The 20,062-nt window shown below is 35.2% G+C and overlaps 4 protein-coding genes and 1 pseudogene across 5 annotated transcripts; 3 read left to right on the plus strand and 2 right to left on the minus strand.

The window, feature by feature from the left end:
• The first annotated feature begins 3,497 nt into the window (after window positions 1–3,497).
• LOC120155338 (serine/threonine-protein kinase WNK8-like) lies at window positions 3,498–6,858 on the plus strand. Of its 2 annotated transcripts, XM_039166891.1 has the most exons (8): window positions 3,498–4,002; window positions 4,576–4,613; window positions 4,712–4,939; window positions 5,027–5,247; window positions 5,336–5,493; window positions 5,576–5,951; window positions 6,055–6,437; window positions 6,483–6,858. In XM_039166891.1, exons 1-8 carry the CDS (start codon window positions 3,943–3,945, stop codon window positions 6,723–6,725), a joined length of 1,707 nt encoding a protein of 568 aa, XP_039022822.1. In that variant the 5' UTR covers window positions 3,498–3,942; the 3' UTR covers window positions 6,726–6,858. The 2 variants fall into 2 exon arrangements, with proteins under 2 accessions (XP_039022822.1, XP_039022821.1); XM_039166890.1 differs by having other exon boundaries at window positions 6,055–6,858.
• A 2,098-nt stretch (window positions 6,859–8,956) lies between these two features.
• LOC120155364 (N6-adenosine-methyltransferase MT-A70-like) lies at window positions 8,957–12,460 on the plus strand. Its single transcript, XM_039166937.1, has 7 exons — window positions 8,957–10,020; window positions 10,118–10,216; window positions 10,604–10,687; window positions 10,794–11,122; window positions 11,246–11,462; window positions 11,726–11,805; window positions 11,990–12,460. The coding sequence occupies exons 1-7, from the start codon at window positions 8,992–8,994 to the stop codon at window positions 12,231–12,233; spliced, it is 2,082 nt and encodes a 693-aa protein (XP_039022868.1). The 5' UTR covers window positions 8,957–8,991; the 3' UTR covers window positions 12,234–12,460.
• Window positions 12,461–12,806: 346 nt separating this feature from the next.
• On the minus strand, window positions 12,807–15,374 carry LOC120155210 (MYG1 protein-like). The gene is made up of 7 exons (XM_039166792.1): window positions 15,123–15,374; window positions 14,690–14,836; window positions 14,406–14,504; window positions 14,043–14,234; window positions 13,765–13,884; window positions 13,370–13,441; window positions 12,807–13,185 (listed from the first exon to the last, which is right to left on the minus strand). Exons 1-7 carry the CDS (start codon window positions 15,309–15,311, stop codon window positions 12,961–12,963), a joined length of 1,044 nt encoding a protein of 347 aa, XP_039022723.1. The 5' UTR covers window positions 15,312–15,374; the 3' UTR covers window positions 12,807–12,960.
• A 726-nt stretch (window positions 15,375–16,100) lies between these two features.
• LOC120155156 lies at window positions 16,101–17,679 on the plus strand (annotated as a pseudogene).
• Window positions 17,680–17,793: 114 nt separating this feature from the next.
• Window positions 17,794–19,892, minus strand: LOC120155154 (ATPase family AAA domain-containing protein 1-B-like). Its single transcript, XM_039166738.1, has 5 exons — window positions 19,560–19,892; window positions 19,153–19,453; window positions 18,915–19,073; window positions 18,396–18,691; window positions 17,794–18,197 (listed from the first exon to the last, which is right to left on the minus strand). The coding sequence occupies exons 1-5, from the start codon at window positions 19,761–19,763 to the stop codon at window positions 18,096–18,098; spliced, it is 1,062 nt and encodes a 353-aa protein (XP_039022669.1). The 5' UTR covers window positions 19,764–19,892; the 3' UTR covers window positions 17,794–18,095.
• Between the last annotated feature and the right edge of the window lie 170 nt (window positions 19,893–20,062).

Genomic DNA, 20,062 nt, shown 5'->3' on the forward strand with positions numbered 1-20,062 from the left:
AGTAATAGGTAAAATATATCAGTTTAATGAGAGAATAGGTAAACATATGTGTCGATACATTTTCTAAAAGTATCGACCCAAAAACACCAAAACCGATAATTATAATGTAATAGGTAAATTTACAATGTAACTGGTATAAATATACCGATTTTATGATAGAATAGGTCAACATAATGTATCGACACAAATTTAAAAAGTGTCGATACATTTTGTCCATAATGAATGCCAAACGAGGTGCACGCATAAAGTGTCGATACATTTATTAAAAGTATTGATCCCAAAAACATCGAAACGGATAATTACAATGTAATAGGTAAATTTACAATGTACTATATAGAAATATATCGGTTTTATGAATAAATAGGTCTACATAATGTATCGACACGTTTTAAGTTTGTGTCGATTCTTTTTTCCAGAATGAATGCCCAACGAAGTGCACACATAAAGTGTCGATACATTTAAAATTGTATCTATTCCAAAAACATCGAAACCGATAATTATAATAGAATAGGTAATTTGTAATGTCACTGATATAAATATAATGGTTTAGTTAGAAAATAGGTCAATATAAACGCTACCTATTACATTATATAAGCGTTACCTAATATGTTATTGTACTTGATAATATTTCAGGTTAAATACCTATTTTATTATATAAGCGATACCTAATATGTTATTATATTTGATAATATTTATGATTAAATGCTTATTTTATTATATAAGCGCTACTTATTACATTATATAAGCGCTAACTAATATATTATTATACTTGATAATGTTTTTGGTTAAATGATATAACATAACTGATGTAAATTTTAACCAATCACTTATTTAACGAATTACATCAATTTTAACTGTTTTTTAACCGCAACACATCAGAGCTTCCGATTGAAACTTAGAAGTTAATGACATTATTTTATTTTTTAAATTAATTTGATTATTTTTAAGATTCGTATCACTCTACTCTTAAATGAATTAACATATGTTTTTATTTTGTTAGTATTATACACTCTTTATATTTCTAATAGAAAAAATCCTATATATTATTGTCGCCGATTTTTTTGTGATTTTAATTATTTTATTTAAAAATATAAAAAAACATCATACTAATACGAATTATAATTTTAAAAGAACTGATTTTTAATTATTGATTAAATTAGAGTCAAGTTAATTCATAATTCTAATTCAGTTAATAATTTTATTAATAATATAAATATTATAGTTTAAAAAATTAAAAATTAAAATAACAATATATGTTATGTTTTTAAATATGTTTTAAAAGCACACATTGTCTATTTTTAATATATAGAAAATTTCCCAATATAATTAAGCTTTTATATTAATAAACAAACTTTTAAACTTTGGAAAGGGAGATTTTGGTGTGGGGCCCGTGATGGGAGTAAAGCTTGAATGATTGTGGGCCTACAGAAAGAAGAAAAGAAGGGTGATTTCCAACTGGATGTTTTCCTCTCCAAAAGATCCAAACTTTATGCTTTGCCACGCGTTCATTCACAGCCGTTTCACGGGCCCTTGTTTCATTTTTCCACTCAAATGCACCGCCCCTTCCCCTCCATCCCAACTTACAAATAAAGGAGCCGCTGCTGTTCTTTTTTTGTTTTATTTTATTTTAATCATGTAAAAAGTTATCTCTACGATAACATTTTTTTAATTATCCCTTATTTTATTTTTTAGACTTCTGAAACTTTTTTTATTTTTAAATTGATTCTTAAATTCTTAAATATCTTAATTTAATTTTCAAACAATTGGTATATGCTAATTATATGCTATGTTATAAAAATTATTAACTTATGTATTATGGACTAATATGATGTGATATAACAAGAATTAACGTTTCACATCAATAATTAACGTTGAGTTTAAATGAAATAATTTTATTATGTTGCATCATATTATATATTATATAATATACTTTAATATTTATACGACAGTTAATAATTTTTATAATAGTTTCCTTAACGGATGACATATTTATTGATAGTTTGAGATTGAATTAAAAGTTGATGACTAATTTAAAATGAGAGTTATAGTATGGGAATGGAATTGATATGTTTAAAAGTTTGAGATCAATTTAGGATAAGAGTTATAGTTTGAAGATAAATTAAAATGTTTAAAGTATGAGGATCGTTTTAAACTAAGAGTTGTAGTTTAAGTACATATGATCCAATTAACTTTCATTATTTTGACACGTTATTAAATATGATTAGGTAAAACATCCAATTAACCCTTCAATTCTATCAACCTCTTTTAGCCCATATTATCATCTCACTATTAGTGTCGCTTAGACTATTTTTTCCTATCAATAATGACATTGAATCAGTGCTTTCTATTCCCTGTTTTCTCTCTCGAACTCATTTTTCTTTTTACATTTAAATTTGTTTTATTATACTTCAACAACCTTAATTTTCGTTGCTCGTTGTCTCTATTTCACTCACTGTTATTTGACATTTTTTGTATTTTTAGTGCTTGAAGCCTCTATTTAAAATCCAAACGATGGAGAGGTCTATCATAAGATCAAGAGTAATATACCTTTGTTAGAACTCCATCCAACATTAGAAAGAAATAGAGAACAATAAATTTAAGTGTTCATAGTTAGATTCATAGAGTTTGAAGTATTTTTTGGGTTAAATGGACACCACATTTGTGTGTTATGAGAATGAAATAAGCTTTTTGGAAAATTTTATGATTCATCGACTATAAAATACAATGATTGACGCTTGTCAGTACGATGACAGATCACGACGAGTAAAAGTCAAAATCTGAGTTGATTCAAACATATAGAGATAAAAGGATATGAAAAAAAAATAAAGAAAAGAGGAAAAGTAAAAAAAAGAAACATAATAAAATAAAATTAACTTTTACATGGATTTAAAGCAATATCATTTTGACGTATTTTTGATTATTTGTGGGATCTAAAACGATGTCTTTTTTATTTTAACTGTTATGTCATCGTACCGTTTATGATTTAATGATAGAGTGACTAAAATATGATTAATGTTAAAATTAAATGAATAAATTGAATTTTTTAAAATTTAATATTTAAAACAAAAATAATATTAAAGTGGAATGGTAAAATTTATAATTTAAACTTATAACTTAAAAGAAATATAAAAAATACTATAATTTTCCAATATATAAACTCAAGGAAAAAATATTCCATGGTAGAAAAGAGATGTACATCTCTCTCATGCAACTTTAGTTCATTGCAAGTACGGATTACCCAAGTTTCTTATCACGTGAACCGGAAAATTAGAAATCGGTTCCCTTTAAAAAACTCCTACCTCAGTCACACGCACCTATATATGCGCGTGTGATTCCTCCACTCACTTTTCCTCCTATACATGCCGTTGCCGATAATGATAGATAAGTTCCTTATAAGTCTTTTTGTTTTCCCCTTTTAAATAAATTTACTCGTTAAGATCTTTTTAAATCTCTAGACTCCAATTTTTCAGTGATTAGGAATCTCTTGTTGTCTCAGAAATCTCTTGAAAAACCTAAATAATTAGGGAAATTACAATGCGGATAGCTTTATGCGGGGAGAATCCGGGATTGGTATAAACATGAAGAGAAAACTGAATCCAGGGAGGAATAGGAGCCTTATGGAATTGATATCTCGGGAAACCGAGGAAGATATGCGTTTGGTCATGGCCTTCGGATGCCGGTTCCGCTTTCGATCGGCATTCGATTCATACTCTATAGCTTGTGAGTCATTCTCTGAAGAGCAACAGCAGATTCTCTCCTCATCCTCTTCTTCGCATCTGATCGGGATCAATTTTGATCTCTAATAGCGTTTTCTGGCCCCTTTTCCGTTTCTTTTGGAGGTTTTTCTTTCTTTTTTTCCTTTTTGAGGATTTTCTTTTGGCCTTTGTTGGAATTGTCGATCGAGTTGCGGCTTAGGTTTGTTCTTTGTACATAAAAAAAACAATGGAGGTGGCTGATGACGGTGATTTCACTGAGAAAGATCCCTCGGGTCGGTATGTTCGGGTATGTTTTCTGGCTCCGAATCCTGTTTTCGTTTATATATATACTGTTCGTTTTCCCTTTGTTAGGGTTACTTGGTATATGTTTGGTTGCCAAGAAATTTGGAGGACATTGGAAGACTTTTATATAATAATCAAATACTACGTACTCTTTAGGCATATTTAGTTTTTTTTTGGGGGTAAAATATTGTTATCCATTTCATAGCAAGTAAACAACGCTAAGTTTGAGTAATGGAATCAGTTGTTGGGAATCTAACCACCTTTGGTTATGGCTTAGCTTCTACTGGATTAATAATTTGTAAATATTTCATCTTTGGCTAGTTTTACTGCTTTTCTGAGTAAGTTTTTCTTGCTTTTTTTGTGGAAGAAAAGGGGGTTAATTTCTTATTGTGCTACCGTTTAAATAAGCAATATTAAACTTGATAAATATGTATGATCAACCAAAATGCCAATGTTAACCTAGATATGCTTATTTTTTTTCTTGAATAGTTTGCTTTAGTAGAAATTAAATTAGTTTGCTCTTTTGAATTCAGTGATACAATTGTTTTTTTGATTTGTCTTGTTTTCATTCCCTCAGTATGATGAGATCTTGGGGAGGGGAGCATTCAAGACTGTGTATGGTTCCAAGACCTATCTTCTTTGAATTTGGTTAACTTAGATAGGACTGCGTTTGATTTATTCTCCTGTTTTGGCTGCTACATTGTTGTTTGTAGTTACAAGGGATTTGATGAAGTTGATGGAATAGAGGTTGCATGGAACCAAATCAATATTGAAGATGTGTTGCAGAAGCCTGAGCAGCTGGAAAGATTATATTCAGAGGTTCATCTTTTGAAGTCATTGAAGCACGAAAACATTATCAAGTTCTACGATTCATGGGTGGATGATAAGAACAAGACCATCAACATGATAACAGAGTTGTTTACTTCGGGAAGTTTGAGGCAGTGAGTTCCATGAATTTCTTTTTATTTTCCCGCTCTTTTCTGGCTTCATCATTCATTTCTGATATGCAGAGATTTTGTTTCCTTTAGGTACCGAAAGAAGCATAAGAATGTTGAGGTGAAGGCTATCAAGAGCTGGGTGCGGCAGATCCTTAGAGGTTTACACTATCTGCATAATCACAATCCTCCGATCATTCATAGGGATTTGAAATGTGATAATATTTTTGTTAATGGAAATAATGGAGAAGTGAAGATCGGAGATCTTGGATTGGCAACTGTCATGCAGCAACCCACTGCCCGAAGTGTAATTGGTACTTCATTTTCTCAAAAATAAGTAATAATGTTACTCCAGCTAATCCATTTTGGTTGAAGTTTGTAATGCTTTGTTATTTTGTTCAGGAACTCCTGAATTCATGGCTCCCGAGCTTTATGACGAGGAATATAATGAACTTGTCGACATATATTCTTTTGGTATGTGCATGTTGGAGATGGTTACTTGTGAATATCCATATAATGAATGCAAAAATCCAGCACAGATATACAAGAAAGTTACCTCTGTAAGCGGACAACCATCTCCAATACATCTTCCATAATTCTATGAAGTGATTGTTTAATCTCTCACAACTTCTTTCACTGCAGGGTATTAAACCTGCTTCCCTTGGTAAAGTGAATGATCCACAAATTAAGCAGTTTATTGAGAAGTGTCTTCTTCCAGCATCTATGAGACTGCCAGCTGTGGAACTCTTGAAAGATCCATTCCTTTTGGCTGAAATTCCCAAGGTAGCTGCCAGTGGTCCACTAGTAAACTTGATCCAGGCTAAGCCTCATCTCATGGAAATAGATCCCAACTGCAAAACGCTTCTGGTCAATTCATCTACAAGAAACATCAAGGAAGCTCCTGGGTTCTCATCTCTTGAGCTACAGTGTTTCACTGAGAAGAATGAATTTAGCCTAAAAGGGGAGAAGAATGATGATAATACAGTTTCATTGACCTTGCGCATTTCTGATCAATGTGGTGAGTCGGCTATAGAACAAGTTACTTTCTTTTCTTCTCTTCTCTTCTTTTTTTTTCGGGAAAAATGAAAAAGAATTACGTGCAATGGTGTGTCTTTTCACAGGTCGAGCAAGAAATATCCATTTTTCATTTTATCTGGATTGTGATACTGCTATTGCGATCGCTGAGGAGATGGTTGAACAACTTGATTTGTCAAATGAAGATGTAGCTGTCATTGCAGAGTTGATTGATAGCATGATCATGAAGCTTGCACCCTACTGGAAACCTTCATTTGGAAGCATTTCATACCGGTCGGCTATCTTGAAATGTCAAGACCCCGAAGATTCTATTGGTTCAGACATATCAACTGAATTTGAAGGAATGTTGGCCTCAGACGGGAGTGACAACAAACCAATAGGGTGTTCTGATCACGGAAATGTTGAGTGCCGAAATGGTCTGAACACATATGATTTTGGTTTAGATATTGACCATCTTGGGAATAAAGAGACCAGTGATGAGAAAAACCTTGGGGAATATATTGGGATAAAATACTCCACAAAGAACTCCGAGACATCCTTAATGGATTCTTGTTCTTTTGCATCTCGAGATATGAGCTCATCAAGCATCGACCGTCTATCGTTTGCAGACAAGGATAAGTTGAAGGAGCTGAAGTCGGAGCTTGATGCGATAGATTCACAATATCAGCAGTGTTTCCAAGAGCTCGTAAGGATGAGAGAAGAAGCCATGGAAAACGCCAGGAAGAGGTGGATAACAAAGAAAGTTTCTGTGATGTGATGTACAATATATTTTACCTGCTAACTATCGAGCTTTTCTCCTCTTCCTTTAGTTCATGATAGTACCCTTTTTTTTAGCTGTGATTTGCAACGGAAGAAATCATTTACTTGACAAAACTTTCATTATTTCGGCACACTTTTTATTTGATTGTATGATTCTTACAGTTGGTATGTAGTTCTCAAATTACGTTACATCTTTCCTCCAAAATCATGCATTTATTCAAAAATAATAACGAAAGAAATGAAAGATGGACCGACAAACACAGGCTTTTTATATTATTATTAATGTTTGTTACATCGAGTGGCAAAGAGTTCGATGCCTTCTAAGTCATAAAATTTCGAGTATTCAAGTTGTACATAAATGTATTAATTCAGCAAGTTGGTTTCTGCAATTGCAGCAACTGTACAATCTTGGCCCAACCAATTCAGCCATAGGTTGAAAACTTATAAATACTCGACTAATTCTTACAAGGAATCACAAGAAGAAAACTGAAACAGTCATCAGTATTCAAGCCAAAACCAATGAACATCACAAGAAATATAATAAAATTGATCAAAAGCTTACTTTGAATACATGAGCAAACAATATAATATACATTGCCAATCAACATTTGTTTGAGTAAATAACTTCAAAATAAAGTGTTATATATATAATATTAATGTTATAAGAAAAAAGTGCATGCATAAGAAAAATCTTTCTTATTTTATTATTAAATCTTAATAATAAAAATAAATTATTTTTTGAATTAATTCAAAATATTTTAACAACATAACGTATGAATAAACATAATTTTGGATTACAAATTTAAATTTATAAATTCCTAGAATAACTTTTGTTGTTTGTTTTCAACTACAAGTAGGGGTGTTCATTCGGTTAAAACGGTAGCCGACCGAACCAAATTACCATTAATCGAATTAATGGAACTTTTTTTTTCTTTAACCGTTAACCGAACCGAACTTTTTTTGAAAATATTAACCGAACCGAATAAATTTCGATTAATTTTCGAATTAACCGAAATTTTTTAAAATTTTCTAAATTATATAAAAATTGAATATTTTTTAATTCAGAAAAACAATTTACAATTAATTTAAATAATATATAATTATAAAATAAAAAATCTATATGGATTTTTAATTAATTAATATTGATTTATGTTTAAAAGTTATTGGATCCTAAATTATTAATTGGGTTTTAAATAGTTTGGGCTAAGCCCATATGTTATATATAATATATTTAATATTTAAAATTTAATTACGGTTAATTAACCGATTTCGAACCGAATTAACCGTTAACCGAATTCTAAAAAAATTATTAATCGTTCCCCGACCGAACTAATTCGATGACCGACCGAATTAACCGAACTAGTTCGATTAAAACCAAAAAATGAACACCCCTACATATTAGTCCATTAATCCGTAAACAAAAGTCCAACACGAGTAGGATAAAATATAATATTTTGTTTTCAACTACATCTAAATTCCTACAATAACAAATGATGTTTTGTTTGACCTAAAACTATATGCAAAATCAGTGTAATAATGCATTGAAAAAAATTGCTCAGATAATGCAGTCGAATGATTATTCGCCCATCTACTACAGTTTTTCATAGGTCGTCATGTCTTCCAAACGACCTACGTTGGTCGCTATGTGCTCCAAACGACGATTACCTAAATTTCCCTAAGTAACACATATTACCTATATAGATAATTAGACTTTTAGTCGAAGATGCACTGTGCGACCTATTGGTCGTTCGGAGCAGCCGACGACCTCGTGGATCACTGTAACAATCACCCCAAATAAAAAAATAATTCATGGACTTTACCCCATGAATTTTTTTCCCGTTGCATTATTCGACTGATTTTGCCAAAACTTGATATATAGTTAATAATTTTGGTTAAAACTCAATAATATTATATTACAGTGAAGTTTAACCTAAACTTTTATATGTTTACACTAAAAAGTTACATAATTAATAATAATTAATAATAATTTTTTAAATTATAAATGAAAAATTATACAATTTACCTGGATTATTATAAAAATATAATGATATCAATTTTACTCTAAAAAATATGTTCTTGATAATATTTTTTTATTATTATCTATTTTTGTATTGTTTTAGCCTTATATTAACCTATTGCGCAACATCCTAAAATTCCCCAGCTGGTTTTACGCATGTAAACCCCACCCACCCAAAGCATAAACACAGGGAACAGTCATTGGAGGTAAACCCCACCCACCCAAAGCATAAACACAGGGAACAGTCATGGAGAGCAACACAGGCGGCGAAGACACTGTCGCAACCATCAAATCTATTCGGACCCAACTCGAAACCCGAATCCAACAACAACGTGCCACTCAACTCGACCTCCTTGCCTCCCTCCAAAGCTTGGATCCTAACATTGTTCCCACCCTCGATCTCTCCCTCCGTTTCGTCTCCGCATTCAACCGCCGCCCTTTTTCTCCAACTTCTCCGCTCCCCACGCCTAAAAAGATCTCCCACCCGCCCCAACACCCGCCGGGCCACTCCGTTCCCGACCCGAAACAGCTTGCCCTCGTCAAACCTGTACCAGGCGACAAGGACGTTGACGAAAGCGGCAACCCGTTGTCGTTGGTAAGAGCGATGGTTGCTGAGTGTTTGCTTCAGAGAGTACCGTTCAAACCGATAGATTCGTCTACGGTTTTGAGGAAGTTAGAGAACGACGAGAATATAACCGCGGCGGATAAGGCTGCGATGCGTGAAGTCGGTGGCGATTCTGGGGCCATTCTCGCGGTGGGGATAGCTTTGAGGTCAATGGCGGAGGATAACGGCGGCCTCGAGATCGAAGAGTTTGACGTCGGCGGCAAAAGCAGGGTCATGGTACTTAGCATCGATCAAACCCGGTTAGTCAGAGAATTACCTGAAGAACCTGAAAATCATCCAAAAAGAGAGAGGTTAAACAACGATAACGAAAGCGTCAACTTGAAAATTAATAGTAACAGTAATAACGAGTGGCTAGCACCGAGACCCATGGGTGAAATGTGGATGGGAGACCCTGGCATGATGTATCCGCCGGGTGGACCGATGGCAGGCCCGAGAGATCGGGGAATGTGGATGATAGGTAGGCCGCCGATGGCACCAAACAGCGGTCTTTTGCCAGCACAGAGACAAAGGACCGAAGAAGATGATTTGAAGGATTTGGAAGCTTTGTTGAATAAGAAGTCGTTTAAGGAAATGCAGAAGTCCAAGACTGGTGAGGAGATTTTGAACATCATTAATCGCCCAACTGCTAAGGAAACAGCAGTGGCTGCTAAGGTATCTCTGGTTTCATTTAGTTTTTTCTTTTAATTCAAAGTTTTCATTTTCTTGTTGTTTATTTAGTTGATGAGTGTGTTCAAATCACTTGGTATAGTTTAAAAGCAAAGGAGGTTCTCAAGTGAGGGAGTATTGTTCATCTTTAACAAAGGAGGACTGTCAAAGGCAATCTGGCACTTTTCTTGCCTGTAAGAAGGTATATCAACAATTTAAACTGTATTGTACCCTTTTCGTCCTTTGACAGTATAGCAGTGTCCAGCAAAATTCGATATTGTTTCTATTTTAGAGTAAACTGATTCTCTTTTATGAAGAAATGGGTAGCAAAAGCCTCTCTGCTATGGCTCTTGTTAGTAGTAGGGATGAAAGGTTGCATCATTGAGCTTTAATGGTTTAACCTATATTGTTATTATCGGATTCAAGACAATGGTTGGTTGTCACTGTATATGGCTACGTCTTATGTGGTGCTATCATTTGAACTTCCGCAAATCATTTGACTATATTTTAGAAGGATCATTTTATGACTCATGATTTGACTATTTGCAATGTTGTATACTTGTGTTATTATCTGTTGATTTCTTTTCAGGTTCATTTTAAACGCAGAATTGCTCCTCATACTGACATCAGTTTAGGGGATTGTTCATTTCTAGATACTTGCCGACACATGAAGGTAATCATTTTTATACTAAATAGATCAACTTTTTACTAGGTTTCTCTGTTGCCATCTTACTACTACTACTACTTGAGAGTAATGTCAAACTGATATTGTTCGATAGACGTGCAAATATGTCCATTACGAGCTTGACCAAACACATGACTATCTTGGTCCTGAGAAACTGTTGAAGCCGCCACGTGCTGAATATTGTTCAGAAGTAGAACTTGGTGAATCACAATGGATTAGTTGTGATATCCGTAATTTTAGAATGGACATTTTGGGGCAATTTGGTGTCATCATGGCAGATCCACCATGGGATATTCATATGGAGCTGCCTTATGGAACAATGGCTGATGATGAGATGCGCAATCTTAATGTTCCTGCATTGCAGACTGATGGTCTGATCTTCCTTTGGGTCACTGGACGTGCAATGGAGCTAGGGCGGGAATGGTTCGTGCTTTATTCTGCATGTTTGTTAATATTAATCAATAAAAGTTTTGAAGTTATAATTTTTGGCGAGTGATGCCTTAAATCTGTCATTCATATTTGTGAAAGTAATTGTGCTTCTTGCAGTTTGGAACAATGGGGGTACAAGCGGTGTGAGGAGATTATTTGGGTGAAAACGAATCAACTTCAGCGAATAATTAGAACAGGAAGAACGGGTCATTGGTTAAATCATAGTAAGGAACATTGCCTTGTAGGAATAAAGGGAAATCCAGAAATAAACAAGAATATTGATACAGATGTCCTTGTTGCCGAGGTTCGAGAGACTAGCCGTAAGCCGGATGAGGTTTGTGGAACTTATATTTCATACACCCTACATGTTTGGCTGTCCCGTTTACAATTATTTTTTTTACCACTTCATGTCAGAAATGATAGTTAAGGATGTTGACGACCATGGATACTGATTTTGAAATTTACTGTTGTGCATCTTACAATATCATTTCATTACAGAGATGGCTGAACTTTGTTACTGTTTTAGTGCTTTATTTTTTTGCAATGGCCTGTTATGTAGTTCAAGAACTTACCTTAATGGAAACTTAAACTCCGCAGATGTACCCCATGCTAGAGAGGATAAGTCCTAGGACAAGGAAGCTGGAACTATTCGCTCGCATGCATAATACTCATGCAGGGTATGGCATCTTGGATCCTTGTTCTTGCTTTAGAATTATTCGAATATATTATCATCTATGAGAGTGTACGTTTTAAAGATCAAGAGTGAACCTAGAAGGTTTCAAGGCTTAAAATATATTATGTATCTGTCCATTTCAGTACTTAATGTATCCTTGAATCTCCTTTCTACATATTTCCCATCAGATGGATATCACTCGGGAATCAGCTGAACGGCGTTCGACTAGTTGATGAAGGGCTAAGAGCAAGGTACAAGGCTGCCTACCCACATATAGAGGTACAACCTCCCTCTCCTCCCAAAGCTTCTGCTATGGAAATAGATTCTACTGCTGCTAGAAGTCCCTTTGCGACGGAGGCAAGATCACAGTTTGCAGACGCTGCTGCTCCTGAAGAGAGGGCAATGGCTCTAGATGCCGATATGGCCGGCTGAAAATAACATTAAATCCTGGCCTTACATGGTTATTTCTGAGGGCCGTTGAACCTATTCAATTGTTCCTGAGAGGTTCATCCATCCCTTTTTACTGGTTCAGCCCTTGTATAATGTTTTAGAATTTGCTGAAAATGAAATCAAGCTTAAAGTTTGACTTAAAAATGAAGACGATGGATCTTGAACATACTTTCAAAATTAGAATTTTAAAGTAAAAGGAGTATTAAAGATATGGGTAAAATTGAGAAAACATGCTGCGGTGAGAATCAGAACTTTTCACTCGACCAAAAAGCACCAGTGAATTTTGTTTATATTATTAGTTTTTGAACTATGTAATTTTTTTTCCAACTTAAGCTCTAAATTTTGTTCAGATCCATATTAATCTTTGATAGTCTTCCATTTTAATTTGATGATGGAACAACTCTGGTATTGTACCACATTATCAAAAGGACTAAAATGAACCAAAAATCCAAGTTCAAAGACTTGAAATGAATAAGAAAAAGATTCAAGGATCAACTTGAAAAAAGTACTTGAAATTGCATAATCAAGCCACCGTATGCAACTCTCAATCCTACATTTCCAACTCTCAGATTTCATTTCATCCTAAAAGTTCAATTGAATCATACAGCACTGTATAAAGCCACAAATTTGGTAAATAATACAAATCCTATCATAAAATCATGTAAAAGATGTCAAGCCAAGTGAAAGAAATAAAAGTTATCTCCCAAGATCATATCTTTAGAGCGGTTTTCGCCATCACTAGAGCACCCTCGTAAGTCTGGTTTCCACCGATAAACCCACTCATGTGAACAAAGACGCAGCCAGAAATTCCTGCCCCTTTTGACAGCTCATCGTCCCTCAAACCTCGCCACTGAGCAGGGAGGGGCCTCCGGCTCTCAAAACTGTCAGGAGATACTGCAACTGACTGAACTCGCCATTGTTTGCCTCTTTCATCCTGGGTCATGGGTACGGTAAGATTAAGAATCTATCTAAAAATTCCAGAAAAGAGAAAAACAACTACAACTTGGATGATCGGGAAACAGCAGTGAACTATATATACAAAACCATTTGGCAGACAACACTATTTATCTAGGACTAACACAATCAAAATCTTGTTTGAATGGAAGATCGGTGCATACCTCATAAAGAACATACTTAATAGGAGGCTCAATCTTCAGCTCCTCTTCAAGCTCAAATAAGTGAAGTTTCCACTGTTGGATGCAAAATTAAATTAGACTTAATTGTACAAAAATGATGTCTGATGGTTAGTCAATCATAAGACACGGTCACTTCTTGTAATATATTCATCTCACATACTACTAGAAGTTGCACAGGTTACTTGATGAAAGTTCAAACCAGCTGAAGGACCAGAATGTGTATATTTATGAAAAAAACAATTCTCTATAAGATATCTTGCTTTCCTCCCAAGATATGCATAAACAGATTACAAAGAAGGAACTATCCATACCACACACTTATGCAGTGCTAGTTGAAGAAGAAAATTACAGGAGGAAAATGAGAAACATCTACTTACAGGGCAAAACCTTTTCAAAAACATAATTTCACAACTAGGATCCACATCAAATCTCTCGGCAATACACTCCATCACAATTGACCTTGCTGGCAACCATGATTTTGCATGAAATTGGACACTCTGAAAATTGAAGGCCACCAAACTATTAAATTATGAAGAATAATACAGTTTATACTTCTTTACCTTCAGAAGGCAATGAAAAAAAATCCTTATCCATGAAATTGAAGACCATACTAATAATAGTATATTTATGTAATTTAATTTTGGCATAACCTTACTTCTAAGAACTCACTACCGGCTAAATCCATTGCTTGTTGGAAAGCCTCGTTCTCTTTCTCAGGTGATTGATCAGGATCTGTCCAGTCTAGATTTAATCTTCCTACCCTAGAAGATAAATGTGTATTGTTCACATATCTTGGAGGCTTGTCAGTATCAAACTGGTTGATTCCATTGTCAACTGCATCAATTGCCTGGTAAACGCAAAAGACAATATCCCAATTGAACATCTAAATCATAATCACTTAACTAAAGCATAGGAAAGGAAAAACCAAGAAAATGGCATCTAATATACTCCTATAAAAGATTGGAAGTTGTGGAAGTCAAACGCATGTAAAACATTAAAGAATCAAACATATAAGTACCTCCATGAAGCTTTTGTAAATGGCCAGAAATAATCTATGCACATCTGGGTGATCTTCTCCAAGCTGAAGCTCTTTAGCTATTATCTCCTTGCCAAAATGCTAGATACACGGAAAATTACTAATAATGAACTAATGAAGAAATATAATAATCTACCAAAAGACACCATTGCTCATATTATAATTTATGCTCTATCAAGAAGTTTGTACCAAACCACAATACAAAAAAAGCAAATGGTGAGAACCACGAAAAGGAGCTTCAATTTCCCCATGGAAGAGATGAATACCTTATAAACAAGTCCGGCACTGCTAAGCTTTGTATTAAAACCATGTCCAAACACCTCCTCAAATCCCTTCTGGTGATGATCATATCGATCATGACTAGGATCATACACGCCTCCAACATCAAGCACAGCATCAAGCCCCTCCAATACCTGCAAATTCAGATCAATCTTATAAAGAACCTTAAAAAAAGAAGCATTATAACCAAATGAGAACAACATAAACTACATGAATCTCATAATAAACAACGCACTTCACCAATCGGCTATGGATTTCAAGTTTTGTAATTTACAATCAAAACTTGTATAAAACTCGCAGACAACAATAAAGCTTCACAGAGAAGCAAAAGCAGCACATATTTAGACCAAAAGGAAAACCCGTTTCATAATTTCCATTTCTTCTAACTTCGCTACAATATTTGGCCAAAACAAAACTAACCTTGGGATCTCGGGTACGGACAATCTCGGAGTGGGAAAACTTGTCAGTGAGACGAATCATGAAGCAGCCAAGGGCCTCATCGCAGTGGAAACTGCCGTTGTGAGTGCCAACGCGCTTTAAAGGAGCGTGTGCGGGGGAGCCAGTGGAGTAAGCCGGAGAAGAAACCCTAGTAAGGTTAGAGGTAGCCATGAGAGGGCGCGAGAGGGTTTTGGACAAGTTGATAATTATCTGGTTAAACCCTGAAAGTACCAGTATGCCTTTAATTCCCAATTTTTAACTCCCGCCGCTAAAACCCTTTATACTTTATAAACTTCGACAAAAACGGCATCTTTTTCAAACATTTCCAATTATTCCCATTATATAATGGCATCAATGTCAAAACAATGCACGAACTCTATAACAAAACATGTAATTGAATTAGATTAAATTATAATATGTGTAATTATATTAAGATAAAATATAGAAATAGTTTCTTGATTATAAGGTGTTATTATTAAAAGTTATAAAATGATTATCTAATTATATAATATTATTTGTTTGAGTCATTCAATTATTAAAAATTATAAGATAGTTATTTAATTATTCATATGTTCCAAAACTATTTTTTTTTTGTTGAAAAATTAGTAGCCGTCTGAATTGGACGTTAACATATTAAAAGCTAGGATGACTAAAACATGAGTAATTCAAAAGTTTAATTATTAAATTAATAACTTTCAAACTATAGTGATCAAAATAATACTAAAAAGATAGTTCAATGATGAACAATGTAGTGTACTCAATTTTAAAATATGGATCGCTAAATATCAATGCATAAGTTCTTATCCTTGTGGTTATGAGATCGTATCCACAGTAGACAATTCATAATACTGATTGTCGGGAGTTTTCTACGAAAATCAACCTAAAATTGAACATCCTACTATCCTTACTCCTCTTACCCCTTTACATATGAGAATAGGTTAGCTAATTTATCAAATATCAATGCCCTCAGCAATCACTTCCACTTTGCTTCTCACTTTGAAACCCAGATTGCTGTTCAAAGATTCCTTCTTCTTTGCGCATTCAACATGTCCAAATGGCCCCATTTCTCCTCTGCTAAAGCCTCTCAGCTTGAAATGCAGCGGCAACTCAGAGGATCAAGAAACAAGCAATGGCTTGAAGGACGCCCTTTCTGGTATTGTTGGCAAGCAGGTCGAGGAGTTTTTGAACAGAGAAGACAACAAGGTTTTGCTTGATGGGTTGGAGAAGGCCTCACAGAGAGTAGAGACCGCTAAGAGACAACTTGCTGAGATTGAAAAACTGGAACTTGAAGCTCAATTGTTGAGAAATTACATTGACCAACTAGAATGCAGGGCGTCCGAGGTCAGTTTCTTCTCTAATTCTTCCTTTCCAAGACCTCTTGGTTTTGTCAGCTCACTGCAAATGGTTTTAATGGATATAATCGAGGCAGTTCCACTGTTCCAGCGTTATATTTTTCAAGATTTTAGCTTTATTATTGCAGTGTTGGAAAGAAAGAAACGTAGTCTCATGTTCAGCCCCTTTGTTTGGGAAAAGGGTTTATGTTTCTCCGAAGTTTGATCTTTCTTCTTCATGATGAATCAAAGCATGCCCTAGATTATGAATTGAAAGTCGTAATTGATATTGGCTAAACAAACCATCTTTGTCTGGGAACACTAATCTTATGATAATCTATCGACTCTTCGAGATATTTCCCATGAGACTATAACTATTGATGAGTAAATTTTGTGAAAATTCAAGATTGCAGAAACTCCCGACTCATCGAGATATTTCCCATGAGACTAACTATTGATGAGTAAATTTTGTAAAAATTCAAGATTGCAGAGACTCAACAGGAGATTTCGCAGGCACGGGCCATGATCGAAGAAGCAGAACGGTCACTTTCACCGGATGAAGATAATGTCAGAGACGGAAATGGTTTCAGCAGCGATGGTGGTGAAGGAATTGATATTGATGAAGAGAGATTAGAGTCTGTAAAAGCAGCTTTGATATCAGCACTTGTTGGTACCCTTGCTGGTCTCCCCATCTCCCTAACCCAAGTTTCCAGCACTACTCAGCTGCTGCTCCCTTTATCAGTCAATATCATCAGCTGTGCATTGTTTGGGGTAACTTTTCGCTATGCCGTTAGGAGAGACTTGGACAAATTTCAGCTAAAAACCGGGACATGTGCAGCTTTTGGTTTTGTGAAAGGTATAACTGCAATCAAGTGCCGAATTGCCGATAAATAGAATGCTTTATGCATGTTATCTGTAAAACAGGATTATATATGCAAGCATAAAGCACATAGTTCAAATTTGATATGCAAAAATAATAATGAAAATGCAGGTCTTGGCACATTGAGTGGAGGAGCTCCTCTGGAATTGGATTGCGGAAGCTTCTTGTCGCATGCTGTTGATGGTGCAGTTTATTTATACAGAATCTTTTCATCTTTTTGTTTGCTGCTGTCGGCTTGGATTTTTGCATTAAAATGAGGGTTTTGAGTCCTTTTCCCATGAGAAGATCAACTCCGAGGACGGATGCAAGGTAATCCGATTCCTCAAATTGGATTTAGAATCTGTATATATAGTGCATTTTGTCTGCAATCTGTATCATGGATTACATTTTCCTCCATACATTAGGTTTTACTGGTAAAGAACAATATGTTCCTTTCAAACAAAGTTGAGATTTTACTGTTTGTATTCTCTTCTGTAAAATAACAAATATGGCTATAGGGAACAATCTTTCCACACTCCACAAATAATTCAGAAAAATGTTTCTAAGTCAAGCTCGAGTTTAAAAGCCTACTGTTGTACATTTCTGAAATCTATATTCACCGAGTAACACGAGCACCAATATAGAATAACTCAAACAGCATGGAGACTCTATTGCCAATTCATGTGCACCAACTCAAAGTTAGTATTCAAGAACATCATGATTTGATGCGCTCCATCGCAGCTTGATCCGGTACCCTTTGACAACTCATGTTGATGAACAAGAGTTATACCCATTGTGCTCATCAAGACTTGTTTTAGACGTAGCCAAAACTTTCTCAAAATCCAATTGTGACAATGGTCTTGGTCCCTGTAACCACACACCAAAAACACCATTAAGTTGAGACATTGCCAATGCACGTCATATTTCACATACTCCAAGAAACAGAAAATGAAAGTGCCCATTGCCAATCTTTTAAAGTAGAGAACCTATGTCAATTTAACAAGGTGATTAACTGATTAACGTTGTCAATATCTATAGAGTAAAACAAGTGATATATATACTCACTGGACGTGTCTTGTTAGCCTTTTCTTCATTTAAGAAATCCCTGAGAGGAATATATGCTGCTTGTTTACAGAGCTCAAGCAAATCAGAACCAGTGTAACCTTCACACAGTCTAGCTATGTGATACAAGTCAATAGTCTCTTCAACATTTTCATTCTTCAATATCACCTTCAATATCTTTTCTCGATCATCACAGTCAGGCCTTCCGATTTCAAAAACCTGGGAAAAACGTCTAAGTATTGCCTCGTCCAGCTCTGCCGGACGATTAGTTGCACCAAGTACCATAACTCGAGCATTCTCTGAATGCAAGTTAATAGAAAAATCAACTTCACAGTTACATACAAAAGTTAACATGCTCGATATCAACATAAACTACTAATTATTTCAAGCTATATTACTATATGCAAACTCTAAACATCGGGAAATGAATCCAAGAAGGAAAATCATCCCACAAGATCATGAACTCAGTATTCACAGATAGAAAATTAGTTCACAGTCAAGGAAATAGCAAAGAACACTCACGATCAGTGGAAAAACCATCCCACAAGGTCATGAACTCGGTTTTCATAATAGCCATTGTATCCTGATCTGTAGCTCTTCGTTCACCCAGAAGACTATCCACTTCATCAATGAATATTATAGCTGGTTGCAGCTTATAAGCCAAACTAAAGACGGCAGTCACTGCAACAATATAACATAACAGTATTACTATTATCTTAGGAGCCCTTAAATTGATTAAAAGAAATCCCACTATGGTCACCTAGTTTTTGGGCATCGCCAAACCATTTACTCATCAAATTTGAGACTCTAACATTGATAAAGACAGCCCCAGATTCTTTTGCAATGGCTTTGGCAAGCATGGTTTTTCCTGTCCCTGGTGGTCCGTACAAAAGCACCCCTTTCTGGGGACCCAAAAGCTTGCCATGAGCAAAAAGCTCGGGTCTTCTAAGAGGAAGAATAACCAACTCATACAAAGCTTCTTTGATTCTATCAAACCCACCAACAGATTCAAATTCAACGTCTATGTGATCTGGGTTCACCACATCACCCACTATCACATCCTGCATTTTAGGGGAAGAAGAAATAACTTTGAGAATACAAATGGATTTCGTCAAATATATATATGTAAAATATAAAGAAAAAAATATTTTGTTCTTTTTGAAGTACCTCGTAAGGGTCAGTGTGGATGAGGGGGCGGCCGAGCCGTTTGGAGATGGCATTTTTGTTTTCAATGGATTTCTTTGAGGAATCGCGATTTGGGTTAAGTTGTTTGAGGCCGGCGAAAAGGACCAGGCAACTGAAAGCGGTGCTGGCTGCATATATGAGTAATTCTTGTAAGAAGCTCCTGTCCGTACGACGGCCGGGGGCCATGGCTGTTTGGTGCCCCTCTCCTCTGAAGCAACCGCAAAAAATGTTGGAAATTGGAAGGGGAAAGTGAGGGAAGGGAAGGGGCGTTGGCCGTTATGTTTGTTTTGTAGGAAACGAGGACGATAATGAAAATGGAATGAATATTAAACCGTGTTACGGGCGCTCCGATAGGGCACAGGGACAAACTCCCTTATTGGGCGGAGGCCCGAGAGTTTTGTGGACACATTAAGGGTAAATTATGCCACAGGTCTTTTATTTATTAGTAAAATTATAAAAGGGTCCTTAACTTTTAAAACATTATA

Source organism: Hibiscus syriacus, unplaced genomic scaffold (assembly GCF_006381635.1).
Source record: "Hibiscus syriacus cultivar Baekdansim isolate YM2019G1 unplaced genomic scaffold, ASM638163v2 tig00111166_pilon, whole genome shotgun sequence".
NCBI lineage: Eukaryota > Viridiplantae > Streptophyta > Magnoliopsida > Malvales > Malvaceae > Hibiscus > Hibiscus syriacus.

What these genes read in the sequence shown, in the direction of transcription:
- LOC120155364 (XM_039166937.1), top strand. Translation starts at nt 8,992, where the DNA reads ATGGAGAGCAACACAGGCGGCGAAGACACTGTCGCAACCATCAAATCT. An exon ending in CTTTTCTTGCCTGTAAGAAG is followed by an intron (nt 10,217 to 10,603) that starts GTATATCAACAA and finishes ATTTCTTTTCAG; the next exon opens with GTTCATTTTAAACGCAGAAT. An exon ending in ATACTTGCCGACACATGAAG is followed by an intron (nt 10,688 to 10,793) that starts GTAATCATTTTT and finishes ATTGTTCGATAG; the next exon opens with ACGTGCAAATATGTCCATTA.
- LOC120155338 (XM_039166890.1), top strand. Translation starts at nt 3,943, where the DNA reads ATGGAGGTGGCTGATGACGGTGATTTCACTGAGAAAGATCCCTCGGGT. An exon ending in CCTCGGGTCGGTATGTTCGG is followed by an intron (nt 4,003 to 4,575) that starts GTATGTTTTCTG and finishes TCATTCCCTCAG; the next exon opens with TATGATGAGATCTTGGGGAG. An exon ending in TATACAAGAAAGTTACCTCT is followed by an intron (nt 5,494 to 5,575) that starts GTAAGCGGACAA and finishes CTTTCACTGCAG; the next exon opens with GGTATTAAACCTGCTTCCCT.
- LOC120155210 (XM_039166792.1), bottom strand. Translation starts at nt 15,311, where the DNA reads ATGGCTACCTCTAACCTTACTAGGGTTTCTTCTCCGGCTTACTCCACT. An exon ending in TTTTGAAAAGGTTTTGCCCT is followed by an intron (nt 13,442 to 13,764) that starts GTAAGTAGATGT and finishes TGCATCCAACAG; the next exon opens with TGGAAACTTCACTTATTTGA. An exon ending in TTAAGTATGTTCTTTATGAG is followed by an intron (nt 13,186 to 13,369) that starts GTATGCACCGAT and finishes CCCATGACCCAG; the next exon opens with GATGAAAGAGGCAAACAATG.
- LOC120155154 (XM_039166738.1), bottom strand. Translation starts at nt 19,763, where the DNA reads ATGGCCCCCGGCCGTCGTACGGACAGGAGCTTCTTACAAGAATTACTC. An exon ending in TGGCGATGCCCAAAAACTAG is followed by an intron (nt 19,074 to 19,152) that starts GTGACCATAGTG and finishes ATATTGTTGCAG; the next exon opens with TGACTGCCGTCTTTAGTTTG. An exon ending in AGGCTAACAAGACACGTCCA is followed by an intron (nt 18,198 to 18,395) that starts GTGAGTATATAT and finishes GTGTGGTTACAG; the next exon opens with GGACCAAGACCATTGTCACA.